The 18773-nt window shown below is 42.3% G+C and overlaps 3 protein-coding genes across 3 annotated transcripts; all 3 read left to right on the top strand.

The window, feature by feature from the left end:
• The first annotated feature begins 277 nt into the window (after positions 1–277).
• Positions 278–649, top strand: LOC140197431 (histone H2B 7-like). The gene has a single exon (XM_072257397.1). It carries the CDS (start codon positions 278–280, stop codon positions 647–649), a length of 372 nt encoding a protein of 123 aa, XP_072113498.1.
• A 4507-nt stretch (positions 650–5156) lies between these two features.
• Positions 5157–5546, top strand: LOC140197430 (histone H2A-like). Its single transcript, XM_072257396.1, has one exon. It carries the CDS (start codon positions 5157–5159, stop codon positions 5544–5546), a length of 390 nt encoding a protein of 129 aa, XP_072113497.1.
• Positions 5547–7140: 1594 nt separating this feature from the next.
• Positions 7141–7551, top strand: LOC140197429 (histone H3-like). Its single transcript, XM_072257395.1, has one exon. It carries the CDS (start codon positions 7141–7143, stop codon positions 7549–7551), a length of 411 nt encoding a protein of 136 aa, XP_072113496.1.
• The last annotated feature ends 11222 nt before the right edge of the window (positions 7552–18773 follow it).

Raw genomic sequence — 18773 nt, 5'->3', positions numbered from 1 at the left:
GAGAGCAAAAGTTGGGGTATTTTTAGCTTTCTTAAGGGGTACAGGGATTTTTTTATAGGATATGACGGATAAACAGGAATAGGGTACTAGGATGGTCAAAGATGGAAGGATAAGGCGTAGGTTAGGGTATGTGTGTGTGTGTGTGATTTGGTAAAGGGATTTAGAATATAAGTCTATTGCACACACCGGAGCAGAAGGTGGCGGTAATGCACCATTAAGCTGGGTGCCAACCGCCATAAAAGAAGAAGAAGTTTCCTCACAATTAATATCTCTGATAATGCCTGAAGTGAGCTCTGAGGGTGTAGCGCTTAAAAAGGGGCCAAAGAGAGCAGCCACTAAAAAGCGAATGAAAGGTGAAAAGAAACGTAAAATGGCGAGGAAACAGAGTTACAGCATCTACATCTACAAAGTATTGAAGCAGGTTCACCCGGGCACAGGCATTTCTTCTTCGGCCATGAGCATCATTAACTCATTTGTCAATGACATCTTCGAGTGCATCGCCTGTGAGGCTTCCCACCTCGTCCGATATAGCAAACGGCACACCATTTCATTCCGGGAAATCCAGACCACCGTCCGCCTGCTGCTGCGGGAGAAGCACGCCATCCCCGAAGAAACAAAGGCAGTTACAACGTACATGAGCTGCAAATAAATCCTCTGTTTCATGCTACTTAATCCAACGGCTCTTTTCAGGGCCACTTAATGAGAAAAGACTTACGCTTCTGTTTTTGTTGGCGACAATATGGATATGGATAAAACTTACTAGATTGGTTTGAACTCTGTTCAGACCATTTAACCACTTTAACCCCATGTGGATTTGCTCTAATTCTGATTTTTACAATAAAATAGTTACATTTGTTTAAGCTCCTGACTGGAAAATTATCTCTTTTTAGACAACATTGCTTAAGGGATGAAATCTTTCAAAAGTTTACCATCATCCTCTACAGATCTTACCTAGGGATCCACTGATTAAGTACAATTCCTTAAGTATTCATGATGGATCAAATATATAAAGTGACTTCCGTCAACATCTTTTTCCCTTTAGTTTTCTTTGACTCCCTCCCATCTCATAAAACTGGAATCTAACGAAAGAATGAAATTGCAGAACACAATGTGAATAATGGAACAGGAGAGGCAGCATGCACTTAAGAAGGAAAATCATGCTTGACTAATTGGAGTTCTTTGAGGTTGTGATTAGTAGAAAGATTAGGAGGAACCGATGCTTTTGTTTGTGGAAGGCTCTCAGTGAAGTCCCGCACTGGAGACTGGTGAACACACCGGATGAAGAGTCAAAGCAACACTCACAACACGCTGGAGGAACTCAGCAGGTCGGGCAGCATCCGTGGAAACGATTGGTCGACGTTTCAGGCCGGAACCCTTCGTCAGGACTGATGCTGCCCGACCTGCTGAGTTCCTCCAGCTTGTTGTGAGTGTTGCTTTGACCCCAGCATCTGCAGAGTATTTTGTGTGTGCGGACGAAGAGGTAAATAGTTCCCTGTCATCCTTCTTCCCCCACCCCACCCCTGTGTTAAATAGTGGGGTCATATTTGCTATCCTCAAATTAACAGGGATAACTTCAGCATCTATCGGATTTTGGAAGATACTTCAACAGCCAAGTCACAAAAGTGTGAACTGCAGATTGTCAGGTCCTTTGCAATTCTTCAACATTTTGACTTGTCAACTTTGCCAGTCCTGTTTTTAAACTAATACTAAGTTCTGCATTTCCCCACACTGGTCAGACCCTTGATCTCCAGTATTTCTTTTTTTATTCAAGTTCAACTTCGATTGTCATTCAGCTATCACATGAATACAGCCAAACGAAACAGCTGGAGCCTAGGTGCAAAACACAGTATCAGCAGTCAGACACACACACACACACACACACACACACACACACACACACACACACACAGAGCACACACACACACACACACCACACACACCACACACACACAGAGCACACACACAGACACACACACACACACACACCACACACACACACACCACACACACACACACACACACACACACACACACACACACAGACACACACACACACACACACACACACACACACCACACACACACAGAGCACACACCCCACACACACACACACACACACACACTGCACACACACCACACACACACACACACACACACCCCACACACACACACCACACACCCCACACACACACACACACACCCCACACACACAGAGCACACACACACACACCCCACACACACACCACACACACACACACACACCCCACACACACACACACACACACACACACACACACCCCACACACACACACACACCACACACACACACACACACACACACACACACACACACACACACACACACCACACGCTATATTTTTAGCAGAGAAACATCTCAATATCCAGCGGCATCTTATGATCATAAGAAAGATGTAAAGGATGAACCTGGTTGGACCTTGAGTTGACCTGGCGCGATCCATTTTCTTCTGTGATGCCGAGACTAAGTAGTTAGTTAATTCCTCTTCAATTTTCTTATTTTCCATTATAGAAATTTCACCTGTATATAAAAGGATCCACAATTACACTCTAAGACCCTGCCGTCTATTTTAACGCTACTTGCTAGAATATAGTGGTATTCTGTCCTGCCTTCCCAAAGCCAACGCCAAGTCTAATTTATTGCCATGTGTATGTCTGCACAGGTGAAATGAAAATCTTACTTGCAGCAACATCACAGGCACATTGAATTATATAACCAGCATTCAAAGTTCAGAGTGCAGTTTATTCTCAAAGTACATATATGTCATCACAAACAACCCTGAGGTTCATTTTCTCGTGGACATTCACAAGAAAAGCATGAATAATTGTACAGAAATCTTACAAGAAATAAAACACAATTAGATCAATAACAAAAGTGATAAAAGTGATCAAGGTGTTGCTGAATGATAGGATGATTCAGGTTGTATCAGTTGGTTCAAGAACTAAATGGTTGAAGGGAAGTAGATATTCCTGAACCTGGTGGTGTGGGACTTCGGGCTTCTGTGCCTTCTGCCTGATAGTCACTGTGAGGAAACGGCGGCCTGGATGGGGGGGATTTTCAATGATGGATGTTGCCTGTGGGCTGCCCAGCACAATCCTCACTGATCCGAATTGATGGAAACAATGCACTTCACTGAATGCTTCGATGTAAATGTGACAAATAAAGTTAAGCTTTCTTTCCTTCTAACATCTTCTGGATGCAAAAGGATGCAAAACTGGGCTGAGAAGTGGCAGGTGGAGTTCAGCCCAGGTAAGTGTGAGGTGGTTCATTTTGGTAGGTCAAATATGATGGCAGAATATAGTATTAATGGTAAGATTCTTGGCAGTGTGGAGGATCAGAGGGATCTTGGGGTCAGAGTCCATAGGATGCTCAAAGCAGCTGTGCAGGTTGACTCTGTGGTTATGAAGGCGTACGGTGTATTGCCCTTCATCAACCGTGGATTTGAGTTTAGGAGCCAAGAGGTAATGTTGCAGCTATATAGGACCCTGGTCAGACCCCACTTGGAGCACTGTGCTCAGTTCTGGTTGCCTCACTACAGGAAGGATGTGGAAACCATAGAAATGGTGCAGAGATTTACAAGGATGTTGCCTGTATTGGGGAGTATGCCTTATGAAAAAAGGTTGAGTGAACTTGGCTTTTTCTCCTTGAAGTGATGGAGGATGAGAAGCGACCTGATAGAGGTGTATAAGAGAAGGATTGATCGTGTGGCTAGCCAGAGGCTTTTCCCCAGGGCTGAAATGGCTGCCACAAGAGGACACAGGTTTAAGGTGCTGGGGAGTAGGTACTGAGATGTCAGGGGTAAGTTTTTTTTATGCAGAGAGTGGTGAGTGCGTGGAATGGGCTGCCAGCAACGGTGGTGGAGGCGGAGACGATAGGGTCTTTTAAGAGACTTTTGGATAGGTACATGGAGCTTAGGAAAATAGAGGGCTATAGGTAACCCTAGTAATTTCTAAGGTAGGGACATGTTCGGCACAACTTTGTGGGCCGAAGGGCCTGTGTTGTGCTGTAGGTTTTCTATGTTTCTATGTTTCTCTCTTTGTGAAAAGCCTGCCCCTGAGATCTCCTTCAATCTTTCCCCTCTGGCTAGGTGTATGCTTAGGGTTAGAGGGATGTGGGTGAAGTTTGGGCAAATGGGATCAGCCTGGGTGTGCCAGAATGGACAAATTTGACCAAATTCTGTGCTATATGACACTAGAAACCTCAAATTTTAGACTCACTGCCAATTCAGTGATGGCTGCCCCATTATATGAAAGCTGTGGAAAGGGACAGAAGAGGTCTACCGGATGCAGGTCTGGATTGGAGTGCATGTCCTAAGCGAAGAGATTGATTTCCCTGGAGTGGCTGAGGCTGAGTGAAGACCTGATTGCAATTTTAAAGTCAAAATAAGTATTATTCATAATAAAATTATTTACAAGAATAAAACATTCGATGTGTTTTCATTACTTATAGTCAATACTTTCTGTACTGCTTTGTTGCATCCATATATATCGATAGCACTGCTGCCACTCATGCGGCACGCTGCAGCTTTATAATAAATACTACAATCATTGAGGGGCTCCCCTCCCCTTCTCCAGTACGAGAAGAGCCATATACCGGGGTCCTTCCCCACGAGACCTGATAGTAATTATCAGAGGCATAGATGGGGCAGACTCCCCGATTCAAGAGGTCTGATACCAGCAGTGATGCTTTGAAGGAGAGAGGGTTAAGTTTAGGGAAATGTGCGAGGCAAGTTTTTTTTACACAGGAAATATATTACTGCCGCAATGCATTATTTCTGTAAATAATTTCAGAGAGACAAGTCGAAATCAATTATGCATGAGTTCTCCGATGGTCGGCAAAACAACCTAATTTAATTGGAAATACGAAAGATACACAGCATCACTCCGAAGAAAGAGGCATCGTCTCAAGCGGATACCTTATGCAAATTAGGGATGGGTAAGATGACGATTTTCATTCGCTAACTTTTTGAAACGTTTCTTCTGTGGAGGACCAATCCAAAACAAAGGGAAACCAATTGGCCAATGAAAAATTGCACCTTTTTGCCGCGCGCTTTCATGAAGATATAAAATGAGCTGCGATTGCCCTCTTGGGTTTATTGGAGTTGAAAAACGCTAGGAAGATGTCTGGCCGAGGTAAAACCGGAGGAAAAGGACGCGCAAAGACTAAGAGCCGGTCATCACGGGCCGGCCTGCAGTTTCCAGTTGGTCGAATCCATCGGCATTTACGGAAGGGTCACTATGCAGAGCGTATTGGTGCGGGTGCTCCTGTCTATTTAGCGGCAGTGCTGGAGTATTTAACGGCTGAGATCTTGGAACTGGCCGGTAATGCAGCTCGCGACAACAAGAAGATCAGGATCATTCCCCGCCACCTCCAGCTCGCCATCCGCAACGATGAAGAACTCAACAAGCTGCTGGGTGGGGTTACTATTGCCCAGGGCGGCGTCCTGCCAAACATCCAAGCTGTCCTATTGCCTAAGAAAACTGGCCACCCCAGTAAAGTTTATGCCTAGAAGACGCAAAAAAACATTAAGACAAAAGGCTCTTTTAAGAGCCACCAAATATATTCAAAAGGAGTTTTCCGTTTTTCCTGTTTAAAGCTTTCTAAATTCAAAATAAGTACATGTGAAGTAACGTGGAAGATGAAGGAAAACAACATCCCTCGAAATTGGAACAATATCAATTAGATTTTGACCTTTCATTGGCCAATTGGTTTCCCTGTTTTGGGCCTGTATTTAGAATCACATATAGTTCCTATATCTGAAGAAAAAATATGAACTCTGACATGGATTCAAGGACGTCTTTCAGAGTGCTAGGCAAGTTAAAAGGATATTTCCTCTAGTGGAGGAATCAAAACCAAGGGCCTATCTTAAAATGCAATATAGACATTTAGGATCAGTAGATTCATTCAGAGACATGATTTAAGATTCGGCTGTTAATAGAAATCCAAAAGCGGGGATCAATTTAACGCGAATTCAATAAAATTGCGCCTGATGTATTTTGATTCGCTAACTTCGAAACAGCCACAATTTCATAGAACGCTGAAGCAGATCCTGGGGACTGATTGATCAATTTAGACGAGAGGGAAAATAAATCTTTCATTATCGAATGGTGGAGCAGATTGGATGAGCCGAATTGCGTGATTCTGCTGTCATCTTGTGTGGTAAAATCGGAAAGTGCTGAATGGGGCGGCGCGCTGTGGAGGGGAGCTGCTGTTTGAAGTTGACAGTTTCCAGTTACAATCGTCTCTCTGCCACGGGGCACCGAATATATAATCCTAGGCTGAAAAAATACACCCCTTAAAAGCAAGGCAGTTAGGGAAATACTTAAATATTTGCCGCTTTTGCTTTAATGTCCTGACGACAGCAGTGATAACAGAATTCAAAAGATATTTTCACAGAGTGATGTCTGCTTGGAACGCGCTGCCAAAGGTGGTGACGGAGGCAAATATAAAAGAGGTGTTTAAGACTCCAGGATACGCAAATCAATATGCAGAGAATGGAGAGTTATGGACTTGTTTAAGCAGAAGGGGTTAGGCATTTAATTACTATTTTATTCCGGCACAACACAATGGACTGACCCTGTGCTGTTCTATTTTCTAAGGTAAACTCTATCTGCACCTCTGATATTCTATGTTCTAAGGTCTCCCCTAGAAAAAGACTGTCTATGTGATCTGTATGTTATCAAAGCGTTTTCGGATTGAACCACGTCGTAGAAATGTCATTTTATGGCCACTCTTACTTTAATGCCCCTCTTAAAAGACTAATTAATCATTTGTCATTGCATAAAATGGTTTTGCCAGAAGACCTGCCATTTGAAATGTTATTCCTTCACGGATGCTACGTGACATACCGAGTACTCCCTTTTAGTATGTTTTGATTTGACGCCCAGCGGCCGACATAATTCTAATTTGTGATACAGAAATGTGTTGTGATTTTATTAGCGTTTTTCTGTCGACGTTAGATTTCTCTCGTTTTTTTCAAATATGTTGCAATATTTGAGTGGTTGGGCCAATCAGGGGCCCAATCACAAGACGCGCATCGGTTGGGGTTCCTATAAAAGCCACATCGACGAACGGGGTGTTGATGTTGACTGTAGGGCAGTGAGATGGCGAGAACGAAACAGACTGCACGGAAATCCACGGGCGGTAAAGCTCCCCGCAAGCAGCTGGCCACGAAGGCAGCCCGCAAGAGCGCTCCGGCGACGGGCGGCGTGAAGAAGCCGCACCGGTACCGGCCGGGCACAGTGGCGCTGCGGGAGATCCGGCGCTACCAGAAATCGACCGAGCTGCTCATCCGGAAGTTGCCCTTCCAGCGCCTGGTCCGTGAAATCGCGCAGGACTTTAAGACGGACCTGCGCTTCCAGATATCGGCAGTGGTGGCTTTGCAAGAAGGGAGCGAGGCTTACCTGGTGGGGTTGTTCGAGGACACGAACTTGTGTGCCATCCACGCCAAGCGGGTTACAGTAATGCCAAAGGACATTCACTTGGCGCGGCGCATTCGCGGGGAGCGCGCCTGAATTTCTGAGGTCGATGTTTGAAAAACCCAAAGGCTCTTTTAAGAGCCGCCGAACTCTTGAGACGAAAGTTGCTGTAATACGAAGTTGATCAATCTTGCCGCTGTTTATCATTCTAATCTAAAGTGTAAACTTTCTCAACCTTTTTGCCCGGGAGGAACCCCTGCGTTTAAAAAAAAACAGCTCTTGGTACGTAAATTGTACATAAAATAATCCGAAATTTATTGTCAATGCTTTTGAGTAGAGAAGAAATTATTAGCCGACCTTGAAAAAACGTACTTAAGCTTAGTTTACCTTGAAATTAATCCTCCCCTTTCATAAGATTTAAAAACTAATAAGGCAAACAGATTTCTGTTAAATAACTATTAAAGCAAAATGGAATTTAATTCTTTCTAAAGGTAGATTAAGGTTGTAAATTGATTTTGATTATGAAAATGTATTGACAACATTGAATAGTAAGGTTACTAAAAGCCATAAACCAAGGCAATATGAATGAAAATATAGCCTAAGACAATTTTGTGCGAGACTGAAAGAACTTTCTTACTAAGTGACATGATCAGGTTCACATATAGGCCTAGCATGTGAAATCTACTTTTTGCTGCACAAATACGCAGTTCTGGGTCGAACCTGAGATAAGCACAGGCGGATTTCACCTTCAACTGAAATGAGACAATCTGTATCCTTGCTCTTGTTGCTTGGTCAACAAGAAAACAGCAGAAGCACAGTTCTCGGAAGATTCCCTCACCCAGTCATACTTATGTTGAAAGGGAGGAAAAGTACTGCTCAATTTTGTTCTACATATCTTGGAGGTTTTCAATCAGACTCGAGACTTTCTAATCCTTCCTCACTCTCAAACCCAAGCAGCAGTGGAAACATTTCAAGATTTTCTTTCGCAATATGTTCTTTCAAAAAATTGAGTTTCCTTTTAAATCCAGGAATTCTGTCACTTGAAGTGAAAACATTTTCTCCAGGGCCTTGCAGAGACTTGTTTAACTGGTTCATATGATGAAAACTGTCTGTTAAATAGGCTAGTTTCTGTTGCTATTCTTCATCTTCAAAGCACTATGCATAGTGATTCGGTCCAATCAGAATCGATCATTCTCATGGCACCTCCGTCTGCGGACTATCCACATCCTTGGAGAATTCGTGCACAATTGACTTTGACTGAAGTGTGTCTCTTATTAGTTACTAAAATAATGCATTGCAGCAGTAATTCATTTACACCTCTGATTTATAAAATGAGAAAGTACAGTAAGTACAGCACTGGGAAGTTTTCGGGGTAGTAGGAGACTAAGCTGACTGAGACAAATACCAGTAAACAATAAAGAGCTTCAGTTCTATACCAGCCTTCATGTGCTAATCCAACTGAGTGCTTATATCACAGATGACAGTCTTTTCAGGCTGGTAGGATATTATGCGTCCAAAAGATCAGATTTTAGTGGTCAAGGCCTTTGATGCTTTATCCAATCAAAAACGTATCAATCTTTGCCTTAAATAAACCCAACGACATCCACAGCTGCCTGTGGTAACAAATTCCACAAATTCACCACCCTGATATACCGTGGAGAGCATTCTTACCGGCTGCACCACTGTCTGGTATTGGGTGGGGAGGGGCTGTGTTTGTGTGGGCGGCTATTGCATAGGACTGAAAGAAGTTGCAGAGGGTCGTAAATTTAGTCGGCTCCATCTTGGGTACTAGCCTACAAAGTACCCAGGATATCTTCAAGGAGCCTTATCTCAGAAAGGCAGCATCGATTGTTAAGGACCTCCAGCACCCAGGACATGCCCTTTTCTCACTGTTACCATCAGGTAGGAGGTACAGAAGCAGGAAGGCACACACTCAGTGATTCAGGAAAAGCTCCTTCCCCTCTGCCATCCAATTCCTAAATGGACTTTGAACCCATGAACACTACCTCACTTTTTAAATATATATTATTTCTGTTTTTGCATGATTTTTAATTTATTTAATTGATTTTCTTATTTATTATTATTTTATTTATTTTTTTCTTCTATAATGTATTATGTATTACATTGAATTGCTGCTATTAAGTTAACAAATTTCACGACACATGACGGTGAAAATAAACCTAATTCTGATTCCCTTATCCTTCTAAATTCCAGCGAGTACAGATCCAGAGCCATCAAAATTCCTCGTGTAACCCAGAATCATCCTTGTGAACCTCCTCTGAACCCTCTTCAATGCCAGCACATCTCTTTAGATGAGGAGCCCAAAACTGTTCACAATACTCAAGGTGAGGCCTCACCAGTGTCTCATAAAGCCTTAGCATCACATCCCTGCTCCTGTATTCTAGAGCTCTTGAAATGAATGCTAACATTCCATTTGCAATGAGTGAAGTGTAGATGGGAGATTTAGGGAAGGATGGTAATCCAATATTTCATTTCATTATGTCTGCAACAGATTTTAACAAATTCTTTGAAATTGCAGGTAATGCCAGAGAGCTGGAACCTGAGACAGCGCTCTGTATATCTTTTCTTTCAAAGTTTTTGATGACTTTGTTGACTGCTTCGATGCCTTTCTAGACACGATACCCTTCACCGTCACCTTCTACAGCCCCCACATACTGCTGACTTCAACAAAAGGTCGTTGTTATGCTAGTTGTAGGCTGTTTCATGCTAATGAAGGATTCAGCCATCAGATGTTTCTATTGGCTAATATCCAAATTTAAGCCAATTGTCTTTTGCGGTTTCATTTGGAGGCGCGCTCCAATCAGCGGCGAGTAGCGTCTTGTTCGCGTCAGCGTAGCATCTCGCCCACTACGGAATATTAATTTTGCTTTTAAAATGCTCAGGAAAGCATTCACAGAACTCCCAACTTTTAAAAAATGATTTACCTTTCCAGATTTCAAGTGTGAATTGACATTGTAGACATCAATTTTAAATGATAATTTATATCACTCGAATGGTATTCCCCCCTTCCAATCCTGTTTGATATTTTGATTCCCGTATACGTAGCATTTTCCTCATTCTGATCTATTTTAAATGTGCACTGTATAACCGATGGAAATTGAAACAAAATGTTTGAAAACGTTGTTGTGATTTTGATCTCACTTCTATTATGTATTGGTTTTCTGAGATGTCAGAATGTACACAACCACCCAATAAAATCAGAAATACTCTTACACGTTAAGGAGCATCATCTTAGGTTTATTGCAGCAACCTATTTTTAAGTAAATTAAACTTGCTAGTACTTTGCTAAGATAAATTCCATAATTAATCAGGCTCCAGTGAAAATTAATGAGAAACGGCTTTTAAAAGTAAAATTGCGAGGTCCTGACAAGAACCGTTGGCATCGATGTTGACTTGACGTCTACTTTCTTCGAGCCCTGCCCCTCACAGTCCTGGACACGGCACGGCGTTTTCGTGGTCTTCTCAGCATCGGCGTCAACTTTTCAGCCTTTTTTCGCCCTTTGGCATTTTTGCGTGTGTTTTTGGCCGGCCTTTTCCTGGCCTGTGACTTCTCTCGGGAGGCCCCATCAACCTTTTGTTGTGACGAGGTTGCCAGGCTACCCTCCGCGCCACATTGCGCCGAGTCTTTGCTGGCGTACGACTTCGCCGACTGTCCAGGCGGAGCAACCGTTTTCTCCGCGCCGTAGCCGGCTGCCGAGATGACCTTCTTGACAGCGCCCAGCTTGGGAGTTTGCCGCTCTTTGGTGGCGGCTACCGCCTCCAGTATCTGCTCGGCCATCGCCGAACCGGATTGCGCCGGGCGATAGGAACTTTTCTTCTTGGTCACGGGTGGTAACGTGATGCAGGTCGCCGGAGAGACAGGAGGCCCGAATACAGTGACGGCGTCAACGGCAGCGGACGGCAAGTCCGCCTTGGGCATATCTGCACTGTCAGCCATATCTCCCGACAACGTCGTAACAAATGAAGCCGCCCCCCGCAACCTCCCCCTTATAGAGACCCAAAGCGGACGTTGTGGAGGCAGCTCGCCGCGTCGGCGCAGAGCGGAGACGTGGACAAAGCCCGGATCCCCCGGGGTTACCTGACCCGGTTTAGCACGGGCTGGGGCTTCCCACCTAATCCTGGCTGTAAATATACCAACCTGATTTATTTGGTTGGTTTCCTGGGTTACACAGATATCGCAAAACTTGTCTCTTCCTTCTTTCCAACCAGTCCAATTTCACATTTCAGGCACAAAGCACTGAAAATACTTGGCTCTCGCACGATAGACAAGAAGCTAAAATGACCTAGCGGGCAAGGCAGCATCTGTAGATGGAAATAGACAGTCGATGTTTCGGGTTCCGAGGGGTCGACTGTCCATTTTCCAGCATGCCTGTCCCGCCGAGTTTCCCGAGTGCTTTGTGTATCTTCACCCTGTGATGCTTCGGGACTGTGGAGATGCACAAAGATATCGTCAGGGATCCCTTCAACTCTCGCTATTCCCTTTTCTCCCTTCTAGGAGAATGTAGGAGAGTTTGAAAACCAACACGCTCAAGCTCGGTTATTAAAACACCAAACATCAGGCTCCTGAACCACCGCGGATGACTCCACTCACTTCAACAGTGAATTGATTCCATAATCCTGCACTCACTTTGAATGACTCCACAACTTATGTCTACAGTATTATCTAGTTTTTGTATTGGCACAGTTTGTCATATTTTGTATATTAGTTGTTTGTCAGTATTTGTACTTTTTCATTGATCCTTTTGTATTTCTTTGTTCTACTGTAAATGTATGCAAGAAGATGAATCTCGGGGTAGTGAATGATGACCTATTCATGATTACTTAATATATTTACTTTGAACTTCGACAAATTTGCAAACATATTATTCCTCACTGCTATCGGAACATAATCCCAAGTCCTAATACAGAATTTCGACCCAAAACATCAATAGTTTTCCAACACTTTGTTGCTCCAAACTACAGCATCTGCAGTCTCTTGTGTCTTCAGATTCAATCTGCTCTTTCACACACCTTTTTTTGAAGGTGTCGCCATGTTCTTTTACTGGAATGTTTAGTCCAAACTCCCAGTTATTCTGATGCTGTCACTGTCGTATTTTTATCTTGCTCTACAATCTTTCCACCACTCTGTTGCTTTGTGTATTTATTATTACCATGTACACACCTTACTCTGTGAACTTTGTCTGATCAAGGAATTTCACAATGATCTAATCTAAAGAAACACACGCAAAATTCTGGAGGAACTCAGCAGGTCAGGCAGCATCGATGGAAAGGAATAAAGAGTTAATTTTTTTGTAAGCTGAAACCCTTTAATTGAATCTCTTGATTACAATTAGCACTGTTACTTGCAGTCTGTTGGGACTGAGCCAGTGAATGTTATTCCACTCCTGAAGTTTTAAAGGTCTTGTCAACCTTGAGACAATTTAATTTCCTCATCAATAGTGTAAAATAATCTCTCTATTAAACTCAACTACTGAAATGCCTTAATCAGGTAATTGGTGAGCACGTGAGATCATTAGTGGTATGAGTATAGAGAAAATAAGAAGAGGGTGAACGGAACTCTGCAAGTGGCAGGCGTGGACCCGATGGACTGAGTGACCTTTTGTGCAATAATAAGCCCAAAGTACTTAAAGCATTATTATCGTGTTTCTGTTCAAAATAATATTTAAAAGGTCTCAACATTTCCAATTGATTATATTGAATCCCCATAAAGCTTAACTATAAATGAATTGGCTTTCTCCAAAGAAAGAGCCTCAAAATTGAACTCATTGTGATCATCTCTCGTAGTATTCACCATCCAATTCAGAACAATTAAGTTCAATAATTCTCTACCACCATAATTATTCATGGTGAAATCTAATTTTCTTTAGTAAAACAGGTTTAGTTCCATGATACCTGGGATGTGTTTCACTGTAGTGTAACAGGAGTACTATATGGTTGAACGTGTGTTCCTTAATATGAAACAAGATCTTATCTACTCTCTCTTCTGGAGGTAAATGCTCACATGTCCTTTTTATAGAAGAACTGCTGAACTCTCTTAATATCTTGGCCATTATTAACTCTGAATTAACACTGTTTGAACTTGGATGGAAATAAAGTGGCTTCGGATTTAGGCATTGAAAATATGAGTTACATTTGTAAACTAATGAGACTGATATAAACATACTTAGTGACATTTGGAGATGAAAAGAACATTATTAATACAAGTAATGGAAAATGAACTAAAAATGCTGAAAATCTGAATTGAAGCCAGTGATGCAAGTACTCAGGGACATTTATTGAAAACATTGACCTTTGATTTTTGCTCCAAAGATGTTGTCTGACATGCTGAGTATTTCCAGAAGTTCTGCTTTAATAGCAACACAGGCCTTACTTGCACTGTACAATAAGACAAAATTTACATGTTTTAAAATATGGTAAGTATATTGGAAAATTAATGTTTTCAGTTCATAATATAACCCTACAAAAATACCAATATCATATGCTTCTAGATACTAGGATTCCAGATATTGCTGAATGTACCATGCTGTCTATGGCTTATTCCTACAATAAAATAGCTTTAGTTGCTCTGGTGTATCTTTAATGTGGAATTATTAATGCCATAATGTCTTTTAAAAGTTGGTTTGGCAACATGATAATCCCCAACACAGTTGACAATGGGTTTTGTTCTCATAATTCCCTATTTTCTTGGTCGTGGATAGTGTTAAGCCAAGTGAGATTCCTGTGGAATCGGATGAAATATCAATTTTACTAGAAAGACCACCTACTGTCACTCCAATGACTTCAGCAGAGAGCAAATTGGTAAGCTACAATCTATATCTCAGTTTCCTGACAGGTGGGTTGAAGTTAAAGCTGTCCTCAAAGCAGTGTTTAATCATGTTTATTTGTGAGGCTTACGTCGCCTTAATCTCATTAAAGGGAGTGATCCTTGTGTGAGTATCCTTGGACTCTACAACAGGTAGTTAAGAACTGCCCAAAGGATCACTGGCATGAGCCTACCTGCCATTAAGGACAAATATACAGGAAAAGGCCAGAAATATCATCCTGCTTATGGACTGTTTGCTTCACTCTCATCAGGGAAGAGGATACACAACATCCATGCCAAGACCGCTAGACTTGAAAACAGTTACTTCCCCCAAGCCACAAACACAAGCGATCCTGCAGATGCTCGAAATCCAGAGCTACACATGAAAAATGCTGGAGGAATTCAGCAGGACAGGCAGCAGCTGTGGAAATGAATAATCATTGATGCTTTGGGTCAAGACGCTTCATCAGAACTGGAAATGAAAGGGTGAGATACTCCAAGCCATCAGGCTGATCAACATCTCCACCCATTAAAGGCCACCCCTCCATCAATACCCCCCCCCACCACTACCTGGCATCACTTTATGTACATACAATCTGTCTATGTATATAAACATATCATATATAGTTACACTTAAACAGTTATTCATACATTGTGTGATTTATAGGATTGCTTTTATATTGAGATTTATTGTATTTTTTTCTATTTTATTGCGTTCTTTGTGCTTTTGTGTTTTTTTAAGCTGCATCGGATCTAGAGTAATGATCATTTCATTCTCCTTTACAATGGGGTACTGGAGGATGACAATCTTGAATCTTCAATCTGTAGGCGGAACAGACTTTACCATCTCTGTTCATGTTACTACGATGAATTGGGCAATAGTACACCATCAGATGTTCATCCATTTAATGGGCACTGAGTTCTGTCATCTGGACATAGATGCATTGGCATGTGATGTACTGCCCCATGCTCCTGTAAGGGAAAGCACTTGTCACAGTCCTCCTGTTTTATGTAATGATACTCAAGCTATGATTTCTTAATATCGTAAGTAAATGGAATGCACGTTGTGCTCCTGCAGAGCTGTTAAACCTGTGTGATGACTCACAATGAACACGTTAAGATGAATTTACTTTTAACAGACTTTCTAACCAATGGTTTCCTTTGTGATGCAATAATTCCTGTTTGACTGTATAAAGGTCCAGGTGATTGTTGGAGTTTCCTTGTATCTGGGGTCATGACCAGTGTTTTAAAAAAAAAACTTGGCAAATTGAAACTCCCATGACCCACTATTTTGGAGTTCCCTGAAAGGAGGAGGAATGCGAAATATCTGGAGTTATTGACGACAAATATTGACTGTTCGTTTCACTCCATAGATCTTGCTAACATCAAAAAAAATCTGCAGATACTGGAAATCCAAAGCAACACACACACACACACACACACACACACACACACACACACACACACACACACACACAGCCAGACTAATGATGAAGGATCTCAGCCTGAAACGTCGATGACTCTTTCCCATAGATGCTGACTGGCCTGCTGATTTCCTCAGCATTCTGTGTGGATCTTGCCGACCTGCTGAGTTCACCTGCATTTTGTGTGTATTGTTTAACTTCCAGCTTCTGCAGAATCTCCCTTATCTCTGTCCATGAAATTACTGTTTCCTTTTTAGAATAAACTGACATATGGTATTTCAAACTCACAAATTAGTCTTGATATTGACATACTTGATGTAAATGGAATGATTTTAACCCTGCAACACTTCCAATGAGTGTCAGAAAACAGTAGTTGAGGTCTAATCGGTTATTTTGTTTTTATCGTGTGGAGTTCTGTAACACCTAGATTACACCTGACCTGATGGAATGATTACAAGGTGTTGTCATAACAGGATGACTAATAAGACTTTGACAAACTTCTGTAAATGCAGAGTATATTAACTGGTTTCAATTGGTATTGAAACACCAATGCTCAGGAACTGAAAAGGCTGCAGAAAATAGTAGATGCAGTCCAGTGCATCACAATGAAATCCCGCCCCACTGTTAAACACATTTACATGGAACACTGCCACAAGAAAGCAGCATCCGTCATCAAGGACTCCCTCCATCTCGTCCATTCTCTCTTCTCACTAGTACCATCGGGCAGGAGGTACAGAAGCCTTGGGTCCCACAGCACCAGATTCAGGGACAGTTATTACCCCTCAACTATCAGGCTCCCATATTGGTGAAAACTTCAAACACCTACTCAGAACTGATTGCACAACTGCAGACTTAAGTTCTCAATATTATTTTTATTTTTCTTCTTTTGCGAATTGGCTATCCGTCCTCATCTGTTTGTATATAGTTTTTTCATAAAATTCTATTGAATTTCCTTTTTCCCTGTAAATGCTTTCAAGAAAATGAATCTTGGGGTAGTATATGGTAAGATATACTGTGTGTACTTTAATAACAAATTTACTTTGAACTTTGAAGAGGGACCAGATGGCAGATTGGGTTTGATACTGTGGAATAAAGCAGGGAAAACATCAGGTGTCACAGACGTTTTGGAACAGTGCTGTTGAAGTAGTGTACGACTGTTATTATTTTGTGGTATAAACTTTTTCGAGAGCATTGCATATCTCACAGGCTAGGCACTGAGTAACTGCATTCTTGAGGAACCTCTACACTTCCCTAGTCATAACAATTTTACTCATTTTCTGATGTTTGCATGGACATTTAAATGATTGACCATCTGCTGATGTACTTGGTACAAATTGGCTCAGTGAGGTCCACCTCCTGCATCTGAAAATGGACACTCTCTGACGCTTTGCTTGTTAACAGACATCCAGTCTTCACCAGGGTGGTCAAGGGACCTGTTCCTTAGTTCACTTTAACTGTGTCTGTCACTATGTCTGGTCATTCGCTCGTTCGTTATGTGCCATGTTGTAGACGATCGTGGTCTTTCCATTCCATGATCGTTCTTGACAAATTTTTCTGCAGAAGTGGTTTGCCATTACCTTCTTCTGAGCAGAGACTTTACAAGATGGGTGATGCCAGCCATTATCAGTGCTCATCAGAGATTGTCTGCCTGGCGTCAGTGGTTGCATAACCAGGACTTGTGATATGCAGCAATTCCTCATACAACCATCCAACCCTTGCTCCCACGTCTTCATGTGACCCTGATTGGGGGATAAGCAGGTGCTGTACCTTGCCCAAAGGTGACCTGCAGGGAGGGACATCTTACACCTTCTTTTATAGAGACATATCTCCACACTGTTGCCCTCTGTGAGTCTGGGGAATCTTTAACACTTAGTATTTTGTCTTTCAGAACCATTGCCTTCATTTTCCATCTCGCAAGCATGTTCTTACTTTTGAGTCTGGAAACACTCTGCTGGTCAGGTAGCACCCATGGAGAAAGAAACAGTTAATATTTCACAGATCTGGGACAGATGGGGAAAGAAGTCAGTTTTCAGATATTTGTTTTCTTGATGTGCATGTTGTTTTTTAGTTGACATTAGCACATCATCAATTGTCATTTATCGACAGTCATAATGCAAATAGTTAATTTCAAGTTCCTGGGTGTCAAGATCTCTGAGGATCTAATCTGGTCCCAACATGTTGATGCAGCTATAAAGAAGGAAAGACAGTGGCTGTATTTCATTAGGAGTTTGAGGAGATCTGGTATATTGGCAAAAACACTCTCAAATTTCTACAGATGTACCATGGTCAGCATTCTAACTGACTGGTATAGGGAAGAAAGGCTAGGTACAGGATTGAAATGGGCTGCAGAGAGTTGTAAAATTAGTCACCTCCATCATGGGCAGCAGAGTATCCAGGACATCTTCGAGAAGTGGTGCCTCTAAAGGGCAGTATCCATCATTAGGGGCCCCCATCACCCAGGACGTGCCCTCTACTCATTGATACCATCAGGAAGGAGGTACAGAAGCCTAAAAACACACATTCAATGATTCATAGAAACATAGAAAACCTACAGTACTATACAGTCCCTTTGGCCCACAAAGCTGTGTCGAACATGTCCCTACCTTAGAAATTATTAGGCTTACTCATAGCCCTTTATTGTTCTCAGCTCCATGTACCTATCCAAAAATCTCTTAAAAGACCCTATGGTATCTGCCTTCACCACTGTTGTCAGCAGCCCGTTCCACGCACTCACCACTCTGAGTAAAAGAACTTACCCCGACATCTCCTCTGTACCTACTTCCAAGCACCTTAAACCTGTGTCCTCTTGTGGCAACCATTTCAGCCCTGGGAAAAAGCCTCTGACTATCCACACGATCAACGCCTCTCATCATCTTGTACACCTCTATCAGGTCACCTCTCATCCTCCATCGATCCAAGGAGAAAAGGCCGAGTTCACTCAACCTATTCTCATAAGGCATGCTCCCCAATCTAGGAAACACCCTTGTAAATCTCCTCTGCACCCTTTCTATGGTTTCCACATCCTTTCTGTAGTGAGGCGACCAGAATTGAGCACAGTACTCCAAGTGGGG

The sequence above is a fragment of the Mobula birostris genome, chromosome 5, assembly GCF_030028105.1.
Source record: "Mobula birostris isolate sMobBir1 chromosome 5, sMobBir1.hap1, whole genome shotgun sequence".
Classification (NCBI taxonomy): domain Eukaryota; kingdom Metazoa; phylum Chordata; class Chondrichthyes; order Myliobatiformes; family Myliobatidae; genus Mobula; species Mobula birostris.
Note: the sequence above shows the minus strand (reverse complement) of the source record. Positions and strands in the feature narration are given on the sequence as shown.

Coding starts and splice junctions, on each gene's coding strand:
- LOC140197431 (XM_072257397.1), top strand. CDS start 278: ATGCCTGAAGTGAGCTCTGAGGGTGTAGCGCTTAAAAAGGGGCCAAAG.
- LOC140197430 (XM_072257396.1), top strand. CDS start 5,157: ATGTCTGGCCGAGGTAAAACCGGAGGAAAAGGACGCGCAAAGACTAAG.
- LOC140197429 (XM_072257395.1), top strand. CDS start 7,141: ATGGCGAGAACGAAACAGACTGCACGGAAATCCACGGGCGGTAAAGCT.